The sequence below is a fragment of the Podospora pseudocomata genome, chromosome 7, assembly GCF_035222375.1.
Source record: "Podospora pseudocomata strain CBS 415.72m chromosome 7, whole genome shotgun sequence".
Taxonomy (NCBI): domain Eukaryota; kingdom Fungi; phylum Ascomycota; class Sordariomycetes; order Sordariales; family Podosporaceae; genus Podospora; species Podospora pseudocomata.
This window is the reverse complement of record NC_085891.1, coordinates 581,362-599,477: the sequence shown is the minus strand read 5'-3', so window position 1 is coordinate 599,477 and position 18,116 is coordinate 581,362. Positions and strand designations below refer to the sequence as shown.

The 18,116-nt window shown below is 51.3% G+C and overlaps 8 protein-coding genes across 8 annotated transcripts; 4 read left to right on the top strand and 4 right to left on the bottom strand.

Moving 5' to 3' along the window:
* Positions 1 to 470: 470 nt before the first annotated feature.
* QC762_703450 (uncharacterized protein) lies at positions 471 to 2,337 on the bottom strand. Its single transcript, XM_062893199.1, has 3 exons — positions 1,204 to 2,337; positions 728 to 1,140; positions 471 to 667 (listed from the first exon to the last, which is right to left on the bottom strand). The coding sequence occupies exons 1-3, from the start codon at positions 1,776 to 1,778 to the stop codon at positions 621 to 623; spliced, it is 1,035 nt and encodes a 344-aa protein (XP_062738957.1). The 5' UTR covers positions 1,779 to 2,337; the 3' UTR covers positions 471 to 620.
* Positions 2,338 to 2,534: 197 nt separating this feature from the next.
* On the top strand, positions 2,535 to 4,427 carry QC762_703460 (uncharacterized protein; the record flags this gene model as incomplete). Its single annotated transcript, XM_062893200.1, has 1 exon — positions 2,535 to 4,427. The coding sequence occupies one exon, from the start codon at positions 2,535 to 2,537 to the stop codon at positions 4,425 to 4,427; it is 1,893 nt and encodes a 630-aa protein (XP_062738956.1).
* A 271-nt stretch (positions 4,428 to 4,698) lies between these two features.
* QC762_0105320 (uncharacterized protein) lies at positions 4,699 to 7,971 on the bottom strand (the record flags this gene model as incomplete). The annotated part of the gene is made up of 2 exons (XM_062884253.1): positions 5,536 to 7,971; positions 4,699 to 5,466 (listed from the first exon to the last, which is right to left on the bottom strand). The coding sequence occupies exons 1-2, from the start codon at positions 5,689 to 5,691 to the stop codon at positions 4,699 to 4,701; spliced, it is 924 nt and encodes a 307-aa protein (XP_062738954.1). The 5' UTR covers positions 5,692 to 7,971.
* QC762_703470 (uncharacterized protein) lies at positions 6,940 to 7,842 on the top strand (the record flags this gene model as incomplete). The annotated part of the gene is made up of 1 exon (XM_062893201.1): positions 6,940 to 7,842. One exon carries the CDS (start codon positions 6,940 to 6,942, stop codon positions 7,840 to 7,842), a length of 903 nt encoding a protein of 300 aa, XP_062738955.1.
* Positions 7,972 to 8,162: 191 nt separating the features above from the next.
* QC762_703480 (uncharacterized protein) lies at positions 8,163 to 9,875 on the top strand. The gene is made up of 2 exons (XM_062893202.1): positions 8,163 to 9,285; positions 9,341 to 9,875. Exons 1-2 carry the CDS (start codon positions 8,499 to 8,501, stop codon positions 9,799 to 9,801), a joined length of 1,248 nt encoding a protein of 415 aa, XP_062738953.1. The 5' UTR covers positions 8,163 to 8,498; the 3' UTR covers positions 9,802 to 9,875.
* On the bottom strand, positions 9,836 to 12,998 carry QC762_703490 (uncharacterized protein). The gene is made up of 4 exons (XM_062893203.1): positions 12,710 to 12,998; positions 11,063 to 12,653; positions 10,815 to 10,989; positions 9,836 to 10,754 (listed from the first exon to the last, which is right to left on the bottom strand). The coding sequence occupies exons 1-4, from the start codon at positions 12,718 to 12,720 to the stop codon at positions 9,907 to 9,909; spliced, it is 2,625 nt and encodes an 874-aa protein (XP_062738952.1). The 5' UTR covers positions 12,721 to 12,998; the 3' UTR covers positions 9,836 to 9,906.
* QC762_703500 (uncharacterized protein) lies at positions 12,946 to 14,851 on the top strand. Its single transcript, XM_062893204.1, has 4 exons — positions 12,946 to 13,069; positions 13,132 to 13,432; positions 13,493 to 13,898; positions 13,956 to 14,851. Exons 1-4 carry the CDS (start codon positions 12,987 to 12,989, stop codon positions 14,801 to 14,803), a joined length of 1,638 nt encoding a protein of 545 aa, XP_062738951.1. The 5' UTR covers positions 12,946 to 12,986; the 3' UTR covers positions 14,804 to 14,851.
* Positions 14,852 to 14,859: 8 nt separating this feature from the next.
* Positions 14,860 to 17,020, bottom strand: QC762_703520 (uncharacterized protein; the record flags this gene model as incomplete). Its single annotated transcript, XM_062893205.1, has 2 exons — positions 16,734 to 17,020; positions 14,860 to 16,678 (listed from the first exon to the last, which is right to left on the bottom strand). Exons 1-2 carry the CDS (start codon positions 16,973 to 16,975, stop codon positions 14,860 to 14,862), a joined length of 2,061 nt encoding a protein of 686 aa, XP_062738950.1. The 5' UTR covers positions 16,976 to 17,020.
* Positions 17,021 to 18,116: the final 1,096 nt, after the last annotated feature.

Here is an 18,116-nt window from a genome sequence, read left to right as displayed (position 1 = left end):
GGCTGAGACAACAAGACCAAATTTCAACATCTTGGCCTGACCAAGGGACTGCCTGTGGATGAGGGGATGGATGATGGGAAGAAAAATGGAAAACCGATGATCGTGGCTGCCTCAAAGCCGTGTTATCTTTCCATTGTGCTGTGCAGGATTGCGGTCCAGAGCGCCCGTGGCAATAACACGTCCTCCCCCGTGTAACTCTTTCCACGAGATGAGTGTAGAGTGCTGGCAATATTTCCGCATCCTGATCGTCCATTCTGGCCTATGAGGTTCAACATGGTCAATATCCCACCCGCGCGCCAAGAGTTTTGCCGGTTGTCTAGAGCTGGGAAGGATGTCGGTTACCGGTTGAGAATGGCAGTGTCTTCGGCAGAGCATCCGGGCCTAGGATGTGGATTGTGTGCTGGATAAAGCAGAAGGAGAGGTGGGAGTATGGTAACCAAAAGAGGAAGACAAGTTTCAGAGCAGCGCATCTTTTCATCATGATTTGGTAAATCTGACAAATGGCTCTTGTATATGTATGTCTTGATGCCGGATCTACTTCTTGAAGTGCAACCCTCTTCAACCCTGTGGTTCCATCTTCCAGCGCTACAGTCTAGTGGCCACCATGGAAACATCCTCTCTTAGCGACGCAGAGCAGTCTCCGGCTTGCCAGGAAGGTAGTCAAGCCCTGTTGAAGTTGTCTATCAGCTTTTGGCCTCAAACAAAGATTGGAGAGAGGAAAACTTACAGCCATCCACCGGCTCTTTGACCGTCGTTTCAATCTTGCAAGCATTCTGCTCCTCAGGTGTCTGGACTTTGAGCACACCCTCTGGATACTTGCCCAGCGAGCACCGTTGGAAGAAGCAGTTGGAATCCATGGCCCTCTGCAGCGAGTCACCCTCCCAGCCAAACAAGTAGTCAGCGTGGGTGGAGTACCCCTTTGTATCACCAGTCGACCAGATAAATGGCTGCGAACCATCCTCAGGCCAAAGGTCCTTGTCGTTGAACACAGAAGTGTCCCACATGGTCTCATACGCAACTTGGGGCATGCGGACGGGGTGGGAAGCCGGGCAAGGGTCGGCAACTCGGAACCCGCCGTGACCGGTGAGGAACATGTGGGATTGGTGATCGGGTGAGTCCAGATTCCTGCCATCCCAGCAACTGAACACAGATGATGTCAGTTAGTGTCGCTGCAAACATTGCAATGCATCAGAAAGAACCTACGCGGGGAAGTGATGGATGGCCATAATTCCAGCGGGGCAAGGCTGCTTGGGGAAGTCATATGTCTCACTACCACGAGTGAGAATGTCTTGTAGACAGGTGTACCTCAGCCCCTTGTACTGCTGGGCTTGCTCCCGAGTCTCGGTGGTAGGGCTGCCAACAGTCATCCTGAAACCAGGAGGAAAGCTCGTGATCTTTTGGTTTCCATTGTCCCAGAAGTCCTGTTGTGTGTAGTAGATGGTCATGCCACCGACTTGTCCGTCGTGGAAGACAGCGTTGGGGTACTGGGGCACCTTGTGGTATGATCCATTTCGGGCACGGAAATACAGTGTGGCGGTCCAGTAGTTGGATTTGTCTTCGGAAAAGATGCAGGTGGTGCAAGTCGCGCGGTTTCCAACATCTACCGAGGTGTCAACAGTAGCGTTGAACGCGTTTCCACCAACGACTTGGTGAACATGGGCAGAGGGGTTATTCCCAGGCTCAACAACTGGGTCGAGACGCTCGATAGTCAGTGTCGAGCAACCGAAACGAAGAGCCGCGTGGGCCAGGCCCGGAAGGGCTAGGAAGAGGGACTTCATTGTCGAGGCTTCAGGTGTCGATATGGGAACGGGTTGAAAAACGAGCTATGGTAAGTCCATCAAACAAAGGGAAGGTCTCATCTTAAAGAAGGAACCGGTCATGTTGACAAAGCCATGAGTTAACTGCAGCTCGGTCAGTAATAGAGTAGAGATAGATGAAATCCTATAACAACACTTGCCGGCATCCGAAAAACAATAGATATTCTTGGCAAACTGGGAGCTTAAGTGAGTTCCCACCCTCGGGGAATCTTTGACGCGAAATCATAGGTGGGGATATTCAGGCAGATGTAGATTGAATATGAGAGGCGCGGCTGGGTAGGGCTGTGGAGATGTGATTTGCCGGATATTGGTGAGTAGAGTTACGAATGAACCAAGTCGGATAGATCTTTATCTAAGCGACCTTCCGACCTCACATCTGAGGTTGTTCCACAAAGCAGGCCTAGCCTGGAGCCATGGTAGAAGAAATGCATGTCGTATCGTCCAAAGTCCTGAAAGGAAGCCACTGAAACGTGTGAGGTGCAGGATATCCGACTTGTGTCGTCTTTCTGAATGTTGCGCGCTCGTCGACTTTGGAATTGGGGCTGCTCTTGCTGAGAATATCGATGGCCGTCAGGTCAGTGGGTGGGTGGAAGAGAATATATTGTGGACCACCGCACGTGATCTGCCTCTTCGATGTGCCTGACCTCGCCTGAACTAGCTTGAGGTGATAATGCCTCAGGTATTACACCCTAGGTAACTCAACGCCTTCCCCCGATTATGTCTGAGTCGACCTGCGAAGTGTGCTGGGGTCTCAACGCCTCAGATACCGACAGAATACATTTCGAAATTGAAGAACTGATTGCTTCTGTCAAAGATGGTTGCGCTTCATGCATATTGCTTTGGAAAGCACTGGAGCATGCTATGCCAAATTTGAGTCAAGAGGATGGCCGAGTTGACTTGCTCCAGGACGATGGGAGACCACTGGAGGTGATTTACCTCGACCACGAAGGCAGCCGCAAGCTGCTTGACATCTACTGCCATGCCGATTCACCTACCTCATGCTCTTGGATCGGACCGTCTACTGAAGTCTCGATCGATTCTTCCTCGGATGAATGTTTCGCGCTGGCCGAGCGTTGGATCAACGACTGCATCACTGAACATGAGAGATGTGCTGACGGCGAACCCCAACTGCTCCCCACGCGAGTCATCGATATAGGAGCGGCGGAGCAGCCACCTCGACTTCGCCTTCATATTCCACAGAACGAATCGGCACGATATGTCGCTCTTAGCCATTGCTGGGGTTCACCGGAGAAAGCTGCGAGGACGATTAAAATGACAGCCGATAACCTCAGCCAGTTCCAAACCGAGATACCCTGGATCAAGCTGACCAAGACCTTCCAAGACGCCGTTATCATCACTCGCCGCCTAGGTATACGGTACCTTTGGATCGACTCTCTCTGTATCATCCAAGGTGATGCCCAAGACTGGGCTATCGAAGCCTCGAAAATGACGACGGTGTATGCCAACGCTTTCTTTGTTATTGCAGCGAGCGGTGCTACCGATGGCGATGGAGGTTGTTTTTTGGGCTCTCGTGCCGCCAGCGTGGAGGGTGTTCTGCCTATTGAGTGTAGTGGCGTGGGAGGGAGGAAAAGCACTGCCTATGCAAGACGAGTTAGAAGGAGCTACGAGGACAGCCGCAGAATCACGCGGTCCGCACAGAGTGTGCATGGCTGGATGACGGGCTTAGGACAGCCCCTTGAGAAGCGTGCGTGGACCTACCAGGAGGAGAAATTGGCTAATCGTATCTTGTATTACACACAAGACGAGCTTCAGTGGCGTTGCGCGACCTTCAACGCTTGCGAGTGTTCTCCCCCTTCGGTGAACACACTGGCGCATGACCTCTCACGCACTCAGGACGGAAACAGCGAGGTGTGGTGTCGTATGGTGCTGGCATACACACAGCGCGAGTTGACGTACATCTCGGATCGCCTTCCCGCGCTATCGGGCATCGCTACTGGGTGGGAACTTTCTGAAAATGACACCTTTTGTGCTGGCTTATGGCGGCGGGGTCTTCCTCGGCAACTATTGTGGATGAGAAGCCACGAGATGGATACGAGTATCCCCGTCATCAGTTCCAAAAGGCATCCCGAGTATTATGCCCCGACCTGGTCGTGGGCTTCCATCACCGGCGCAGTGGATTTCATTTTGGACCGCCTCGAGTTCCACGCCCGCATTGTAGACTGCGAGACGGAACCCTCGACTGCGAATCGCTTTGGGCCAGTTCGGTCCGGTCACGTTACGCTGATGGGATTCTTGATACCCGTCAAAGCGAGCATGAACTGGGACTGCAAGAGCATTTGGAGCAAGAAAATGCCCCGGGTGACGGATAACCGCCCAGATCGCAACAACCAGTACCTTGGCGAGATGCTCCCGGATATCGAAACGGAAACTCGCGAATATCCCGAAATAGAAGAAGAAGAATGCTATCACATTTTGGCCTTGGGTCATAATAGTGTGGACACTTGGATCAGCATCAAGTCCCTAGTCCTTCGACAGGTGCAGTCCACCCCGAATGCTTACACTAGAGTTGGATTGTTGGAGGTTAGACACGATGGAACTTTGAAGACATTCTTCAGCGACACCCAAGAATGTCGAATAACCATTCTATAGCGCAACTCCTGATACAGGCCTTTCATCAAGTAGGGTCTGAGATATCTTCAAGAACAATGTCTACCGTATGCAATCATTTTGACCTGTCCAGGATCCTGTATGTGCACCAAAAGTATCCCCCAATATTCAAGAACTCTTAAACGCCAGGACAGTCATGGTTCCACAATTAAAAAAGACAAATACAATGGACAATTCACCCATCACCCCAAAATGCCATATATCGATTCACAGTTACATAAACCCCGGCAGGCTCACTCCAGATGGCCAAACGTCATAAAATGTACAGCCCACAGATGACCGACACTGGAATGAGAACGCGTAAAGAAAGCCGCATTTGGGGGTCTCTGTTTGCCGAGTTGTTCCGCAGGAACCCAAGAACCCCGGCGATAGTCATAGGAGGAAGCCATTGTAGCGTGTAAGGTGCATGATACCCATCCTTTGACGTCTCAGAGGCAGGCTGTGTCTGAGATTCAATGTCGCTGTTGTCAGCTTTGGTATTGTCCTTGCTGTCCGGGGAGATATCCGTAGCCGTTACAGGAGTTAGATTCTTGACAGGGTCGCCCGTCTTCTCCCCCATGACTACCGCTTCTTCCGTCTCTGACGGCGAAGCTTCCACATACTGACAACGCTTGTCGGAATCCGTCTTCGCCTTGCGCCACTTGAATATTTCGGTATAATAGTACGTATAACCATACACCCCGAATACGGCGTGGTAGCTGGCGCATACCCTCCAAAGGATCTGCTCGATAGGTGTTGCAAAGAAAAATTCCCAGCCGGCAAAGAACCAGATTATGATTCCCACGGGTATAAAAGAGAAAAATAGAAGTATTGAACCCTTCTCGGCTGGCAGCCATTCGTCAGACGGAAAGGGGTCCCATAGCTTGGATTTGATGGGGCGACTGTAGAGTGGAACACAGAGGATTTCCAACCACCGGGTATAGTATGCCCAGTGGATGCCGATTTGCCATCGCGGTCCACTGATGAAATCCACGGGTGTCCGGTACCATGCTTGGGGGTCTTCAGGGAGCTCATGATGGGTCTGAAATAACTGTGTTAGCAAGTGGCAGGGATAGCGAACATCGTTATATGGTTAGGTCTATACATATACATGCTTCTTAGCCCACATTCGAATCTGCTGAATCTTTACGTCGTCTTTGGTTTGGATGCGCATTGGGACTGAGATGGAAGGCTTCTTGAACCAGCAAATCTGACACCCCACCAGGATGTATACATATGACAAGGCGGTAAGCTCGAGTGTTGGCATGGGAGGCCATGCGCAATACGTTGAATCTCAATAACCTAGAACCAAATGGCTTGCCACAAAGTCATGAACCTGGACCCGTAAAAGTTAGCTTTTTTCGGTGAACAGATAAAGTAGCCACATACCGCAACAGATTATCAGAAGCGTTCCTCTCGCCAAGTTTCATCGGTTCCACATCTGGAAAGTCGACATGGCCGTACTTGACGAGATAATGAAACTGCTCTGCGTTGATGGGAAACCCCTCCGGATAGTCAGGACTGGTAAGAGACATGCCTCCCATGTCCGTAAAAAAGGCGTATGTAAGGTTCCATTACACACCTTTGGTAACCTTGTCTGTCCTGAATTTCTGCATGTGTCGTCAGTCTCGCGTCTCACACAAAAATTGGTCGATGATGAGAAGGCTACTCTAAAGCTCCGTCTTGCGCTTGAGAACTGTCCCCGTGTAATAGCCAACAAGAACTCCGGGCCCAGCAAGCCCACCATAGCCAGGTGGGCTCTATCGATAAAAGGGGTGGTAGACTTTGTCTTTGGAAGAGCCGGCATTGGGATGAGTTGCAACCCAACAACAAAGCGTCACGGTGAATCAGGCATGACCAGAGTATATCCAAAGTCCCGCGATCCTGCCCTGATGGAATCCAACCATAGCGAAGCTCGGAAAGGTACGTGGTGTTTGTCAAAATGGAGTATTCAGCCATGACACCTTTGCGAGGTCGGATACAGGTTATTTCGACATCCAACCGATTCGACGATGTGGAGAAGGAAGATGAGATATCAAGGCAAAAAGGCAGTGAAGCCCTGTCCCCATTGTGTTCTCATTATTGCCGATCATGTTCGGCCTGAATTGATGTTGAAAACAGTTGGAGTACTTCACAATTGAATCCTGAACGCCACTATGCACCTCGATTCAGTGTGGCATACGGCGATTTGTTAGTGATTCTCTTGTGTGGTTGTGATAGGCGCTGAGGCACCAAAAGAATGGCAAAGGTCGCTGAAGCTGCCAATTTATGCCAAAGTTATTTTCAGAAATGCACGCCGTCTTTTGGCCAGGCGCTTATCCGCAACAAGTTAAACGATCGACGATTGGTTGCAGTTGGGAGTCCCTTGACGGGCGCCCGGTAAAGCTTGGCAGCAGCAGCACCTCTTTTCCTGGCGACTTCAGCTGTGTGATTTTTTCCGTTTGTTTTCTTGCCAACATCCATCACCAGAGCCCCGAAATTCCCAGAGTCCCCTAAGCCTGGTATAGAATCAAACATGGGGACCGATTCCGAGACCACGCCGCTGGTTAACGCCAACATTGACCTGCAATCCTACTACTCCTCGCTGGAGTCCCGCATTGGGTATCGCCTGCTACTTGGAGGCACCCGCCATTTTGGATACTGGAAACATGATACATACTGGCCATTCCCGCTATCGAAGCCCCTGAGGGCAATGGAAGACAAGCTGGCTGAGCTACTGGCTCTGCCCCGCGGCGCCGAGGTTCTTGATGCGGGCTGCGGCGTGGGCCATGTCGCATTGCACATGGCAAAAGCGCATGGCTTGCGCATCTCAGGTATCGATGTCGTTGATCACCACATCGCCAAGGCCAAGTGCAACATTGGTCGTTCAGGGCTGCCTGAAGGCACTGTCACAGTCCGGAAAATGGACTATCACCACTTGGAGAAACTGCCGGATGAGTCGCTTGACGGGGTTTATACGATGGAAACATTTGTCCATGCCACGGACCCAAAAGCTGTGCTCGCCGGGTTCTACCGTATCCTTCGGCCAGGCGGCCGGCTGGCCCAATTCGAGTACGACCACGATCTGATGGCCGACTCCCCAGAGGACATGGCAGTCTCGATGCGCAAGATCAACCAGTATGCCGCCATGCCAACAAATGATATATCACACCCCGGTGTGTTCAAGAAGATGGCCGAGGATGCGGGGTTCGAGAATGTCGTCGTCCACGATCTCACACCGAACGTCAAGCCCATTACACGGTTGTTCTTTGTGCTGGCCATCATCCCGTACTTGATCGTTCGGCTGCTTGGACTCGAGAGGCACTTCATCAACACGATCGCTGCGGTAGAGACATATCGAGGGCTCGGGAGGTGGCGGTATATTGCGATATCTGCCAGCAAGCCAGGCGGTCCGCTGGAAGTGTCGAAGACGCGGTAGGGGGTGTTGAGAAGGGGTATAATAAATGTTGAAGAACGGGAGATGAATGGTAGAATTCTAGATAGCAATTGATATTAGTAGATAGTCAACAGGACTTAAACCAACTGCCGGCCCTAAAAAGTTTCCAAGTTGCACCCTTGGTCCCTCCAGAAATCGGACTCCCCCCACTCACCCGACAGTGGAGCTGGGCTTGTCATCCCCGCGTCGAGCTGGGGACCCGGCGTCTGCCGATGCGAGCCGCCAGCCGAAAAGTGCAAAACACCCCGCCATTCAGTGCACCCTCACCACCGCTTCCTTCCGAAGTCCCATAACCACTGCACAGCTAGCCCATCCAATAACGTCCATGACAAATATTGATAGGAAACCAACCGCTTGTCAAATCGATACCGCGTATTAGCTTATCGATTATGTACCTCCCCAGCCAGGTGGAGAACACCATGCCTTGAAACGACTCTTGGGAGGGGAAGCTAACAAAGCTTCCGGCGAGAAAAATACGAGAGAACTCTTGAGAGGCTGCGATGTCGGTAGTCTATGAATCATCATAAAACATAAACTTTCCCATGCATCATTATTCTCTTTTCCCGATACCATAGCCCCCTCTCAGTTACCTACGTTGTCGTCGCCAAAAGTGCACGGCACCTACCCGCCCGATCAAGATGCCGATATCCTGGCCTTCCTTCTCGCCCCGGCTCGTCTACGAGAAGGGACCCCTCAAAGCCATCCCCTTTCCTGCCATCCGACTCATCAGCATCCTCGTGGTCATCAACCTGTTGGTCTGGGCTGGTGTAGCCGTTGTCTTGCACTACTTCCCTAAGCTTATCTCGCCGGCTGTTTTATCCTACACCCTCGGTCTTCGTCATGCCCTCGATGCGGATCACATCAGCGCCATTGACCTCATGACCCGGAGGCTGATCGCCTCTGGTCAACGCCCTGTCGCCGTGGGAACGTTTTTCAGCTTGGGGCACTCAACGATTGTCATTGTCACTTGCATCGCGCTCGCGGCCACAGCCGGTGCTGTCAGAGACAAATTCGATGACTTTGAGCGCATCGGTGGTATCATCGGGACGAGTGTGTCCGGGACGTTCCTGTTGATTCTGTGCATTGCCAACGGGTGGATTCTTTACCGTTTGGTTCAAAGGCTGAAGCAAGTCCTCGCTGAACAGAGAGCGGCGAGGCTGGCTCCGGACTATGACTCGGATGCGGAGGCCAACGCTGATCCCATTGGCGACCAGATGGGGCTTGAGGGGATGGGGTTCTTGTCGAATGTCTTCAGGGGTGTGTTCAAGGCTGTTGACAGACCATGGAAGATGCTGCCTTTGGGAATGCTCTTTGGGCTTGGCTTTGATACCAGTTCCGAGATTGCCATTCTCGGAATTGCCAGCATTCAGGCTGCCCAGGGGACGAGCATTTGGGTTATTTTGATTTTTCCTCTTTTGTTCACAGGTATGAAGGCAATATCCAAAGTTTAAGGAACTTCACTGACTCGCTGTTGTCTTAGCCGGCATGTGCATGGTCGACACTACCGACGGCGCTCTCATGATGGCCCTATACACCAACAAGGCCTTTTCCAGAGACATTGTCGCCATTCTCTACTACTCCATTGTACTTACCAGCATCACTGTCTTTGTCTCTGCCTTCATTGGTGTGATCCAGTGGCTGTCCTTGATTGACCATGTTGCTGAACCAGATGGAAGCTTCTGGGATGGTGTCAGCGCCATTGGTGACCACTACGAGATTATTGGCGCCAGCATTTGCGGTCTTTTCCTTGTTGTGGGTATTGGCTCAGTGTTGGTTTATCGTCCATGGAGGAGGAGAATGGACCGGACGGTCAGTGCGCTCCCAGCACCTGAGGCGACGCCTAGTGCGAATGCCCTTGTACCCAACCCCGATGCGGCGGTCGACTATGGCACGACGAACAAGCAGCCTGGAACCACCACTGTGGAGAATGTGGATAGGTGATAGAGTCGTTAAATTGAGGAACTCATGTACGCTTGTCCACATCATCCTGCATATATAGAACAAAAAACATCGCCATATAAATCAAATATCCAATTGGGAGAACAATCAACGATAACCCCCGTCTCTCGCAAAGTCTTCATCCGTCATTCCCTCCCGGACATTCTTGATGTAATCATCAAACCTCGAAGCGACCTCAATGACATACTGCAGATGCGAGCTGCTCACGACTTCGTTCTTGTGCTTTGCCAGCTGCCTTGCCGTAGTGATCGCATTCCGGATAGCACGGCCGTTCAGGTCCATCTTGGCAAACTCATCCAGACTGTCGTAAATGTCTTCAGAGTCGATACTCTCGGCGTCGATCTCCTTCAGGCGGGTCAAAAAGTTTCGCCAAATTTTCCTCCGCTGCGGTATGTTGAGATTGTCATAGTGAATTGACAACTGGATTCGACTTTTGAATGCCTCGTCAAAAGTTCCCACTCTGTTGGACGTCAATATGAGAATGCCGTCGTAATACTCCAAAACCCGGAGAAAGACCGAAACCAGTGCGTTGCGGTTGAGATCTGCCAGTCCACGCTGCTCCAAGAACACCTCTGCTTCATCGAGTAGGACGACGCAGCCCCACATCTGGCCAAGGTAAAGGACAGACTCGAGATATTGCTCAACGTTTTCTGGGCTTGTCCCGATATCACCACATGTCACGCGGTACAGCGGCTTTTCCGTAATCTCAGCCACGGCTTCGGCGGTAAAGGTTTTGCCTGTACCGGGTGCTCCATGCAAAAGGAGGATTAAGCCCTTCCCTTTACCCTTGATGATGTCAGTCCCCTTTTCTGCGGCCACTTGAGTTGTCACGAGGGCTTTGATCAAGTCCTTGGTCTTCACATCACTCAGCACGAGATTCTCAAACGCTCTTTTGTCCCACTCGACCTCTATGATCTTTGAAACATCGAGATCAACTGTGAGATAGCCTAGGTTAGTATGAAGTCGTAGCAAAAGAAAAAGTAAGTGCTACTCACCCCAGGCCTTGCGTCGCAGATTGAAGCCTTTGACCTCTGGTGGAAACGCATAGATATCGTTGTCCTCGGGCCCCGGGTCTTCCCCAAGAACGAAGCATCCCGGATCTCGGCGAAGCATCCCACCTGGATGGAGCTTTTGATATGTGGCGGTGTCGATCATGAAGCGTTCGGCTTCCTAAGAAAGGTTAGGGTATGTGCACTTGTGACACAGCCAGTGTCGAATAGAATGGGATTAGGTGAGGACCTACATGCCCATCAAAGTAGGCCACCAACTTCCTCACTCTAGATGACCAACAAAAATTTCCAACAGCCTCAAGATGCTCTTTGACTCCCTCTTCAGCGAACCGAAGAGGATATACCAAGAGCGTCCTGATCTCTATCTCTTCGTCCATGAGTGTGTTTCCATCAAGCTCATTTGTGAGTCGGAGGGTTACGTCTCGACTCGCAAAAGATGAACCACTGTAAACCCAGCACCAGCACTGCACCTCGTAAAAGAATGTGTTTTCTTGCATGACAGGGGGAGGAACGCCGGGAATTTGCCTCCGTTCGGGGGGCTTCCCCATTTGAACCATCGCACTGGCAATGTAGCCTCGGACGTATGACCGTATAGTCGTCACCAAAACCTCGTCTGGTCGGATGAGGAACGGAAGATACTTCAGTTCAATCTTGCCGAGTTTGAGAAGGTCGTCAACATGACGATAGGTATTGCCGAAAGCACTCTCGATGTACTTTCCCAGCAATCTGAGATGTAACTGATGTTTCTCTGCCAGCTCACGGATCGCATCCTGTTTATCTCTGAGAAAATACCAAAAGAAGTATGGTGCCTCGAGCTCTTTCTGTGGGTTGGTGAGGGATTGGCGGATGAAGGACACACTTTTGGAAGAAAGCAGGGCTTTCAGAGCCTCCCGCATTCCTTTGGTGACGGGTTCAATAGATTCAAAGTATATCGGGGGCGTCTCAATGTCTTTAGCCTCTCCCACGGTTTCGTTGATCCAAGGAGATGGCTGTGTTGAACGGGGCGGGGTTGATACTAAGGGCCCTCCGCCGGGCATTCCCATCCCTGGGCCCATGGGAGGATATCCCGGGCCATTCCGTCTGGCTCCGGAAGCTTGATCCAAATAGTCGACCGTGTAATAATCTTGGAAGACGACAAAAGCAATGTTTGGCTTTCGTGCCAAATGTCTTGCCAAACTGGTCAGACCGAGATCGCCCTGTAATAAGCTCACTCCGTTGTGGTCAACAGAATAGTAGGGTTGCGCAAGATAGAGATGCTGGTTGTTGATTCGATAGACCACTTCCCACACCAAGTCATCGGATTGGTCCTTTTTGTCCTCTGTGCTGCAAACCTGAGGACTCACAGTAGAGGTAGCGTCCTTGGTTTTGGGTAGACCCTCCTGTTCAGCTTCAAGCCTTTGGGGTTGTGTTTTCCACTTTGTCGGACGAGATTGGTAATGTTTGGATGGCTCTGGCTGGAGAGCAAACCTTGAACTCTGGACGGCAGGTATTCCGTTGGCATAGGTTGTTCTCCGCGGTGGTGGCGCCTCATCATCAGAGTATGGCATTTCACCTTCATGTTTAGGTGGCTCCATGCCGGTAAACTCCCCGGAAGTCATAGGTCTAAGACTATGCCGTTGTGGTACCTGTGATTGTCCTGCGGCAATAAGTTGCTGGGTTTGGAAGTTGCTCTCTCTTGTCTTGTCCCGTGAAATGGTGAAAGTGCTGTGGAGGGCATCCTCGTCATCGGTAGGGTGGTCGGGGGACGTCGCCCTGGCAGGGGACACAGATCTGCCGCTTTGACTGATCGGTCTTCCAGGAGGTGGATTGAATCCTCCACGTTGTCTACTCGGTTCTTTAGTCACATGAAAGCTCTTACACAACGAGAAACAAAAACGTACCGAGACGCCATCCTGGCCCAAGAAGATGTCTAAAGTATGTAGGCGTCGTTGAAACAATAGAAGTAATGAGGTAGTGAAGCGACGAGGAAGTCTGCCTTGGCACCTCTCGTAGGCATACCTGCGTTTGAAAAGAGGGGAAAGGTGTGGCAGCCAACAGAGAAAATCACGTGAAAATCGCAGCGCTTTTGCAAGCAACCTCTCTGCCTTGCAGATGCTCCTTGCCTTCTGTCTTCTGTCGATCAAGTTCTTCAACTCATGCACAATCAATCCTCCTTTCATGTCCACCTCTACCACTTTAAGCGTCTCTGGACGCGGTGGCTTTTCATTCACTGAGTGGTTCAACGCTGACGTGGATGATGGGTTTGTTCCCCAGGTACCCCAAATTACCATTACGATCATATGTGATTCTAACCATTGAGTAGAAGCTTGGACCCAGCTACAGATGCGTTTGAAGAAGCGATTTGCATTTACCGTGACCATCTCACCAAAGATCAAGACAAGCGCCAATTCATATCTCGTTCACATGGCTTTGCAGAGCTTCAAGCTACGCTGGCCGAAACGCAGCAAAAGTACGAGTCCCTTCGAGTCAAATCAAAGACTAGAGAGTACTTGACCAAATTCTCTAATCTCCTCTGCCACTACGACAATGTGATGAAATGTCTCATTCAACACAACCCGGAGTATGTTTCTTTGGCTTGGGGTGCCATGAAGTTCTTGTTTGTTGTATGTTTCAGTTTTCTGTTTACCATTGACTGAAAGAATGTCGACTGACTGATCGTTCAGGCGTTTGTCAACCACGAAAATGCATGTTCTACCCTCGCCAAGGGTCTTTGCCAGATTGGATCGATTCTCCCTCGCGCAGAGCTATCACTTATTCTTTATCCTACCAAACGCATGAAGCGTGCCGTCGCTGAGCTATATGCCAACATTATCAAGTTCCTGGTACGAAGCAAAAGATGGTACGAGGAAGGGAAGCTGAAGCACATCTGGCACTCGTTGTCCCGCCCATCTGAACTGCGATATGCCGATCTTTTGGAAAACGTTAAAGAGCGATCTGAGCTGATTGAGACCCTGAGCGCTTCTGGCTCACAAGCCGAGCAAAGGGAGATTCACCGCAAAATCGATAATGAAGGCTCCCAACTTACCGTTATGCATGAGGAGGTGAGAGAGCTGAAGGCCATAATCTTGAGTTGTTTTTCCCATCCTCGTTGAATCATGAGAGATAATATCGTTAACCAATCAGTAGGATTGGAAAGTAGGGCGATCAACAGCTTCATTGATACCAACTGCCGTCTGAACGATTTGCAGTTTGCTCAAATTTGTCAGTCTCTTCGGCAAGCCGCGGAGTATCACCTCCTTCCGGAACCAGAAACAACATACAGACGCAACATAGCTCTTCAGAGAGCAACCGAGAGAGCTGGCCGAGGTGCCTTTTTATGCACATTCGATTGGGCTAGTTCCAAGTTGACGGCGTTCTCATCCGCCTCGAAGCTCAGATCTTTAGCGCTCATTCGCGGTGGCTATCACTCGAGAGACCAGACTCGAGGTCTGATCATATCGACACTGACACTTCTCCGCTCTTCCAACATTCCAGTTATATGGGCGCTGAAAATCCCACACTACGAGTCCAAGCAGGTGCCAGTTACTTCGGTGATGAAATACCTGATCTCACAGATAATGCAACTTCCCGGGACCGTCCTGACTGAGCTCGATGCAGCAAATGCCTGCGCACGCTTCTACAGAGCTGTCACGGCAGAGGACTATTGGTTGATAGTGGCAAGCCTACTGGCTTCTGTGGCCAATTTGTACATTGTTATCGACGTTGACATTGCGGAAGAGTTTCCTTGGGTGGAAGCTGCATCCAGAATGTTTGGACAGCTGGATCAAAGAGGGGCAAAGACGAGACTGAGAGTGATTTTGGTGACCAACAGGCCTGTGGTATCTGCGGAGGACCGACGTGATCATCTTGTTATCAAAGCACCTTCAAATAACGCTGTCACGGGTCCCAGGTCGGGCACACAAAGCCGAAGGGGGGCAGGCATGAACTGTATTCGAAGCAGAGCATCAGGGAGACGAGCATTACGGTTGACATAAACGAGCCTGCCAAATTTCATTCAACGGCGAAAAACTGTCTTAACCCACAATCATTTCTAACACAGCGTCCCAGCCTGACTCAACAGCTCCCAATCCTCCTCGTCTCCACTCCTCACCTCCCGATCCCCAGCCAAAGTCTTTTCATCCCCCTCCCCCTCTTCTTCCCCCTCCCCATCCGCAACTGGCACCACCCCCATAACCCCCACCCCTCCATCCTCCTCCCTCATCAACATAATAATCTCCCTTTCCCTCCCCTCCCAAATCTCCACCAACCCCCTCTTCTCCCCCCCAGGTGAAAACTCCACAAACACCAACTCAGGCCACCGCCTAACCCACTCAACAAACATCTCCTCCCGATCTCTCACCATTTTCTTGTCAAACCCCGTGTGTCTATCCCTCTGCCCCCCCTTCCAAACCTCACTCGCCTCTCTCTCGGCATACATCCCCGCCACAATCTCCGCCAGCTCATCCTGATCAATCATTTCTTCCTTATGGCAGGAACAACCGTGGTATAACTGAGGTGGGTGCTCATAGGGGAAGTTAATGGGGTATTCACACGCCGATGGACCAATATAATAAGGAAGCGGCGTGCCGTTGTGACAAGGGCAGTTGTGATACCGGGTGTGTCTTGTTTCTGTTTTGTTCGTTTCTGGATTGGTGGTGGTTGTGGTGGTGATGGGACGGAACTGGATTTTTTCCTGCCAGGAGGGGGTCTTGTTCGAGGGGAAGAGGCCTGGGTAGGCTATTTCTATGCCTGGGGTGCAGAAGTTGAGGAGGTAGTTTAGGTAGAAGATTAGGTGGGTTTTGGGAAGCGGGGCGTGCTGGAGGAGGATGGAGAGGCAGTGGGTTGCGCGGGTGGGGAGGGTGGCCATGGAGCTGGCGGTGAGGACGGTGGTGTAGATGTATTTGAGCAAGTGGGCGGGGGTGGGGAGGTGGGAGGGGGATAGGGGGGCGGTGGGGTCGATGGATTTAGCGTCTTCGAGGAGGATGGAGCGGTGGAAGGCGATGACCTCTTCGAGGGGGAGTTCGGGTTCGAGGCCTTCTTTGAGAAACAAGTCGTCCCAGGATTTGGGTTTGACGGATTCCTTGGTATCGGAAGGGCCACCAGAACCTTCTAAAGCGGTAAGGAAAATGCTGCTGCCCTTGTTGTACGAAGCGTCAATGGTATCCGGGAGGGGCTTGAGATCAGGTGGCTGGAAACCCCCGAGGGCTTTGAAACTCGTCCATCGTTTCGCGCTGTAGTGTTTCTTCCAGATGTTGGGTTCGATGCCGAAGATTCGTTTGAACGTTTGATACCGCATTCTTTGAACCATGTCATGGTGACCACCAGTGGTGAGCTTGGTGAGGGCAATGTGAACAAGCTGGACATAAAAGTAGGCTTTTGTTTCTGAAAATGGTTCCAAACCCGAAGATGGCTTTTCAGCAAAGACCCCAGTGCGAGCGTCCACTGGCGCCCTCATACGCATGAACTGTTGACGCAGGGCATCAAACCCTCGCTCGATGAACCAGCTTCTTCGTCGGGTTTCACCCTCGCGCAGATACCGCTGGACAATGGCAAAGGCCATGTTGAGATAGCGCTCATGCTCAAAAGGTTCCGGCGCAGAGTTGTTGCCGAACCCAAAGAAAGACCTTGGAGCTTTTCTGGGTGGCTCAAGAGGCTTGAGATTGGGTAAAACATAATACCGATGAGTATAGCACATGTTCTGAAGATACACGCTGTAGTACTGGTCGATCAGCTTGCGGTCAAGGAGTTCCGGGCGTTTAGCGAGTACCATGTCGAACGAGGGCGGTGTGAAGTGCTTGTCATCAGTTGAAGATCCTTGCGCAGCCTCAATAGCCGATTTGATTTGATAGAGCCAAAAAACAGTTTCTGTTCTGCGTAGTGTTAGACGATACTGAGATCACGACAGTGACGACTAGGAAAACTCACCGTGACTCAGGCTGATGGTTCAACCGGGACGCCCGCTGCTTCAACGAAAGCATGTTGGCGGCGAAGTCGCTGGCTATCTCGAGGAGACCGCGATCTCTATTTTCGTGGAGAAGAATGGTCATGTAGGCAGCCCGAACGTAGTCCCTGTGACGCCATGGAAGCAGAGTGCTGTGGATGAAGGCATTCCAAAATTCATGGTCAGGTCGGTCATTTTTCGAAGCCTTTTCTTGAGTGGACGACATTGGTTCCAAATCAAAGTTGAAATCCGGTTCAAAAGCAGAAGTCCCGGTTCATTGATGGTGAGGGAAAAAGAAGAAGAGATTATGCGCGAGTGTTTATACAGGGTAAACAAAAAGACAGATTTGACGATTGCGCGTCCCTTAGACCATCTAGCTTTCAGCTTGCGCAAAGGATACCGAAATAGGTGGCACCAACCAGGCTCCCTCATTTGCTAACACCCCCTGAATCTTGCCTGTTTTGGTGCTGCCTAGACCATCAACCACCCCAAGAAAACACCCACTAACGATTAGCCAGCGACAGCCAAGACACTACAGAATACCTCCCCCAGCCAAAGCAAAGTTTCTCAGGGTCCCGTAAAGACCCACAGTCAACGTCACTTGGTTTGTCAGGCTTGAAAGGTTCGCAACTGGCAAGGGAGATGTGTCTTTGGCAAGGAAACTGGCGACACGGTTGGCGACCCAGATGGGGTTCTCATCAACTGTTTACGTGTCAGTCAACCAGTCTACTAGAACATCACGTCATGAGGAGGACTCACCGATCCAGTGTCCTGCTTTGAGCACAATATCAACTTCCAGAGTCTCGGTAAAATTCTCAAATGCGGGCCGTGTGAGGAAGGACATCAGCGCCTCGCCTCCCAGAGCAAGTGTCGGGACAGTCAGCTTCTTCTTCCCAATGATGGATGTAAAGAACTTTGCGTCATCGGCCACGATCCTGCTCTCGAACGGTCCGAACATGGCCCGGAGGTACCCCGGCTTGGAGATGGAGGTCGCATATCTACTCAACGTCTCCTCCGAAATGGACGATCCACCGGAATAGCTGCCGTGATAGAAATACCAGGAAAGCATCTCTCTTTCACGACCTCAAATGAAGAAGTCGGCTGCGTCTGGGACGCTGAAGAAAGCCAATTGCCAGTTTCCATACAGGTCCCAGTACGGCCCAGGGGCTGAAGCTGCCTCGTATCCAAAGCCGGGCAGGACATATTCGGAGACACCCAGTCTCTTCACAAGCGATGGGTATTGAATGGTGAGGGCAACTGCCATGCCTGCGCCCTTGTCGTGGGAGAACACGTAGGTCTCGGTGATGTTGAGAAAGTCGAGTACACCTTTGAGGTCAGCAGCGCTCGCGGTGGCACTGTAGTTGCCA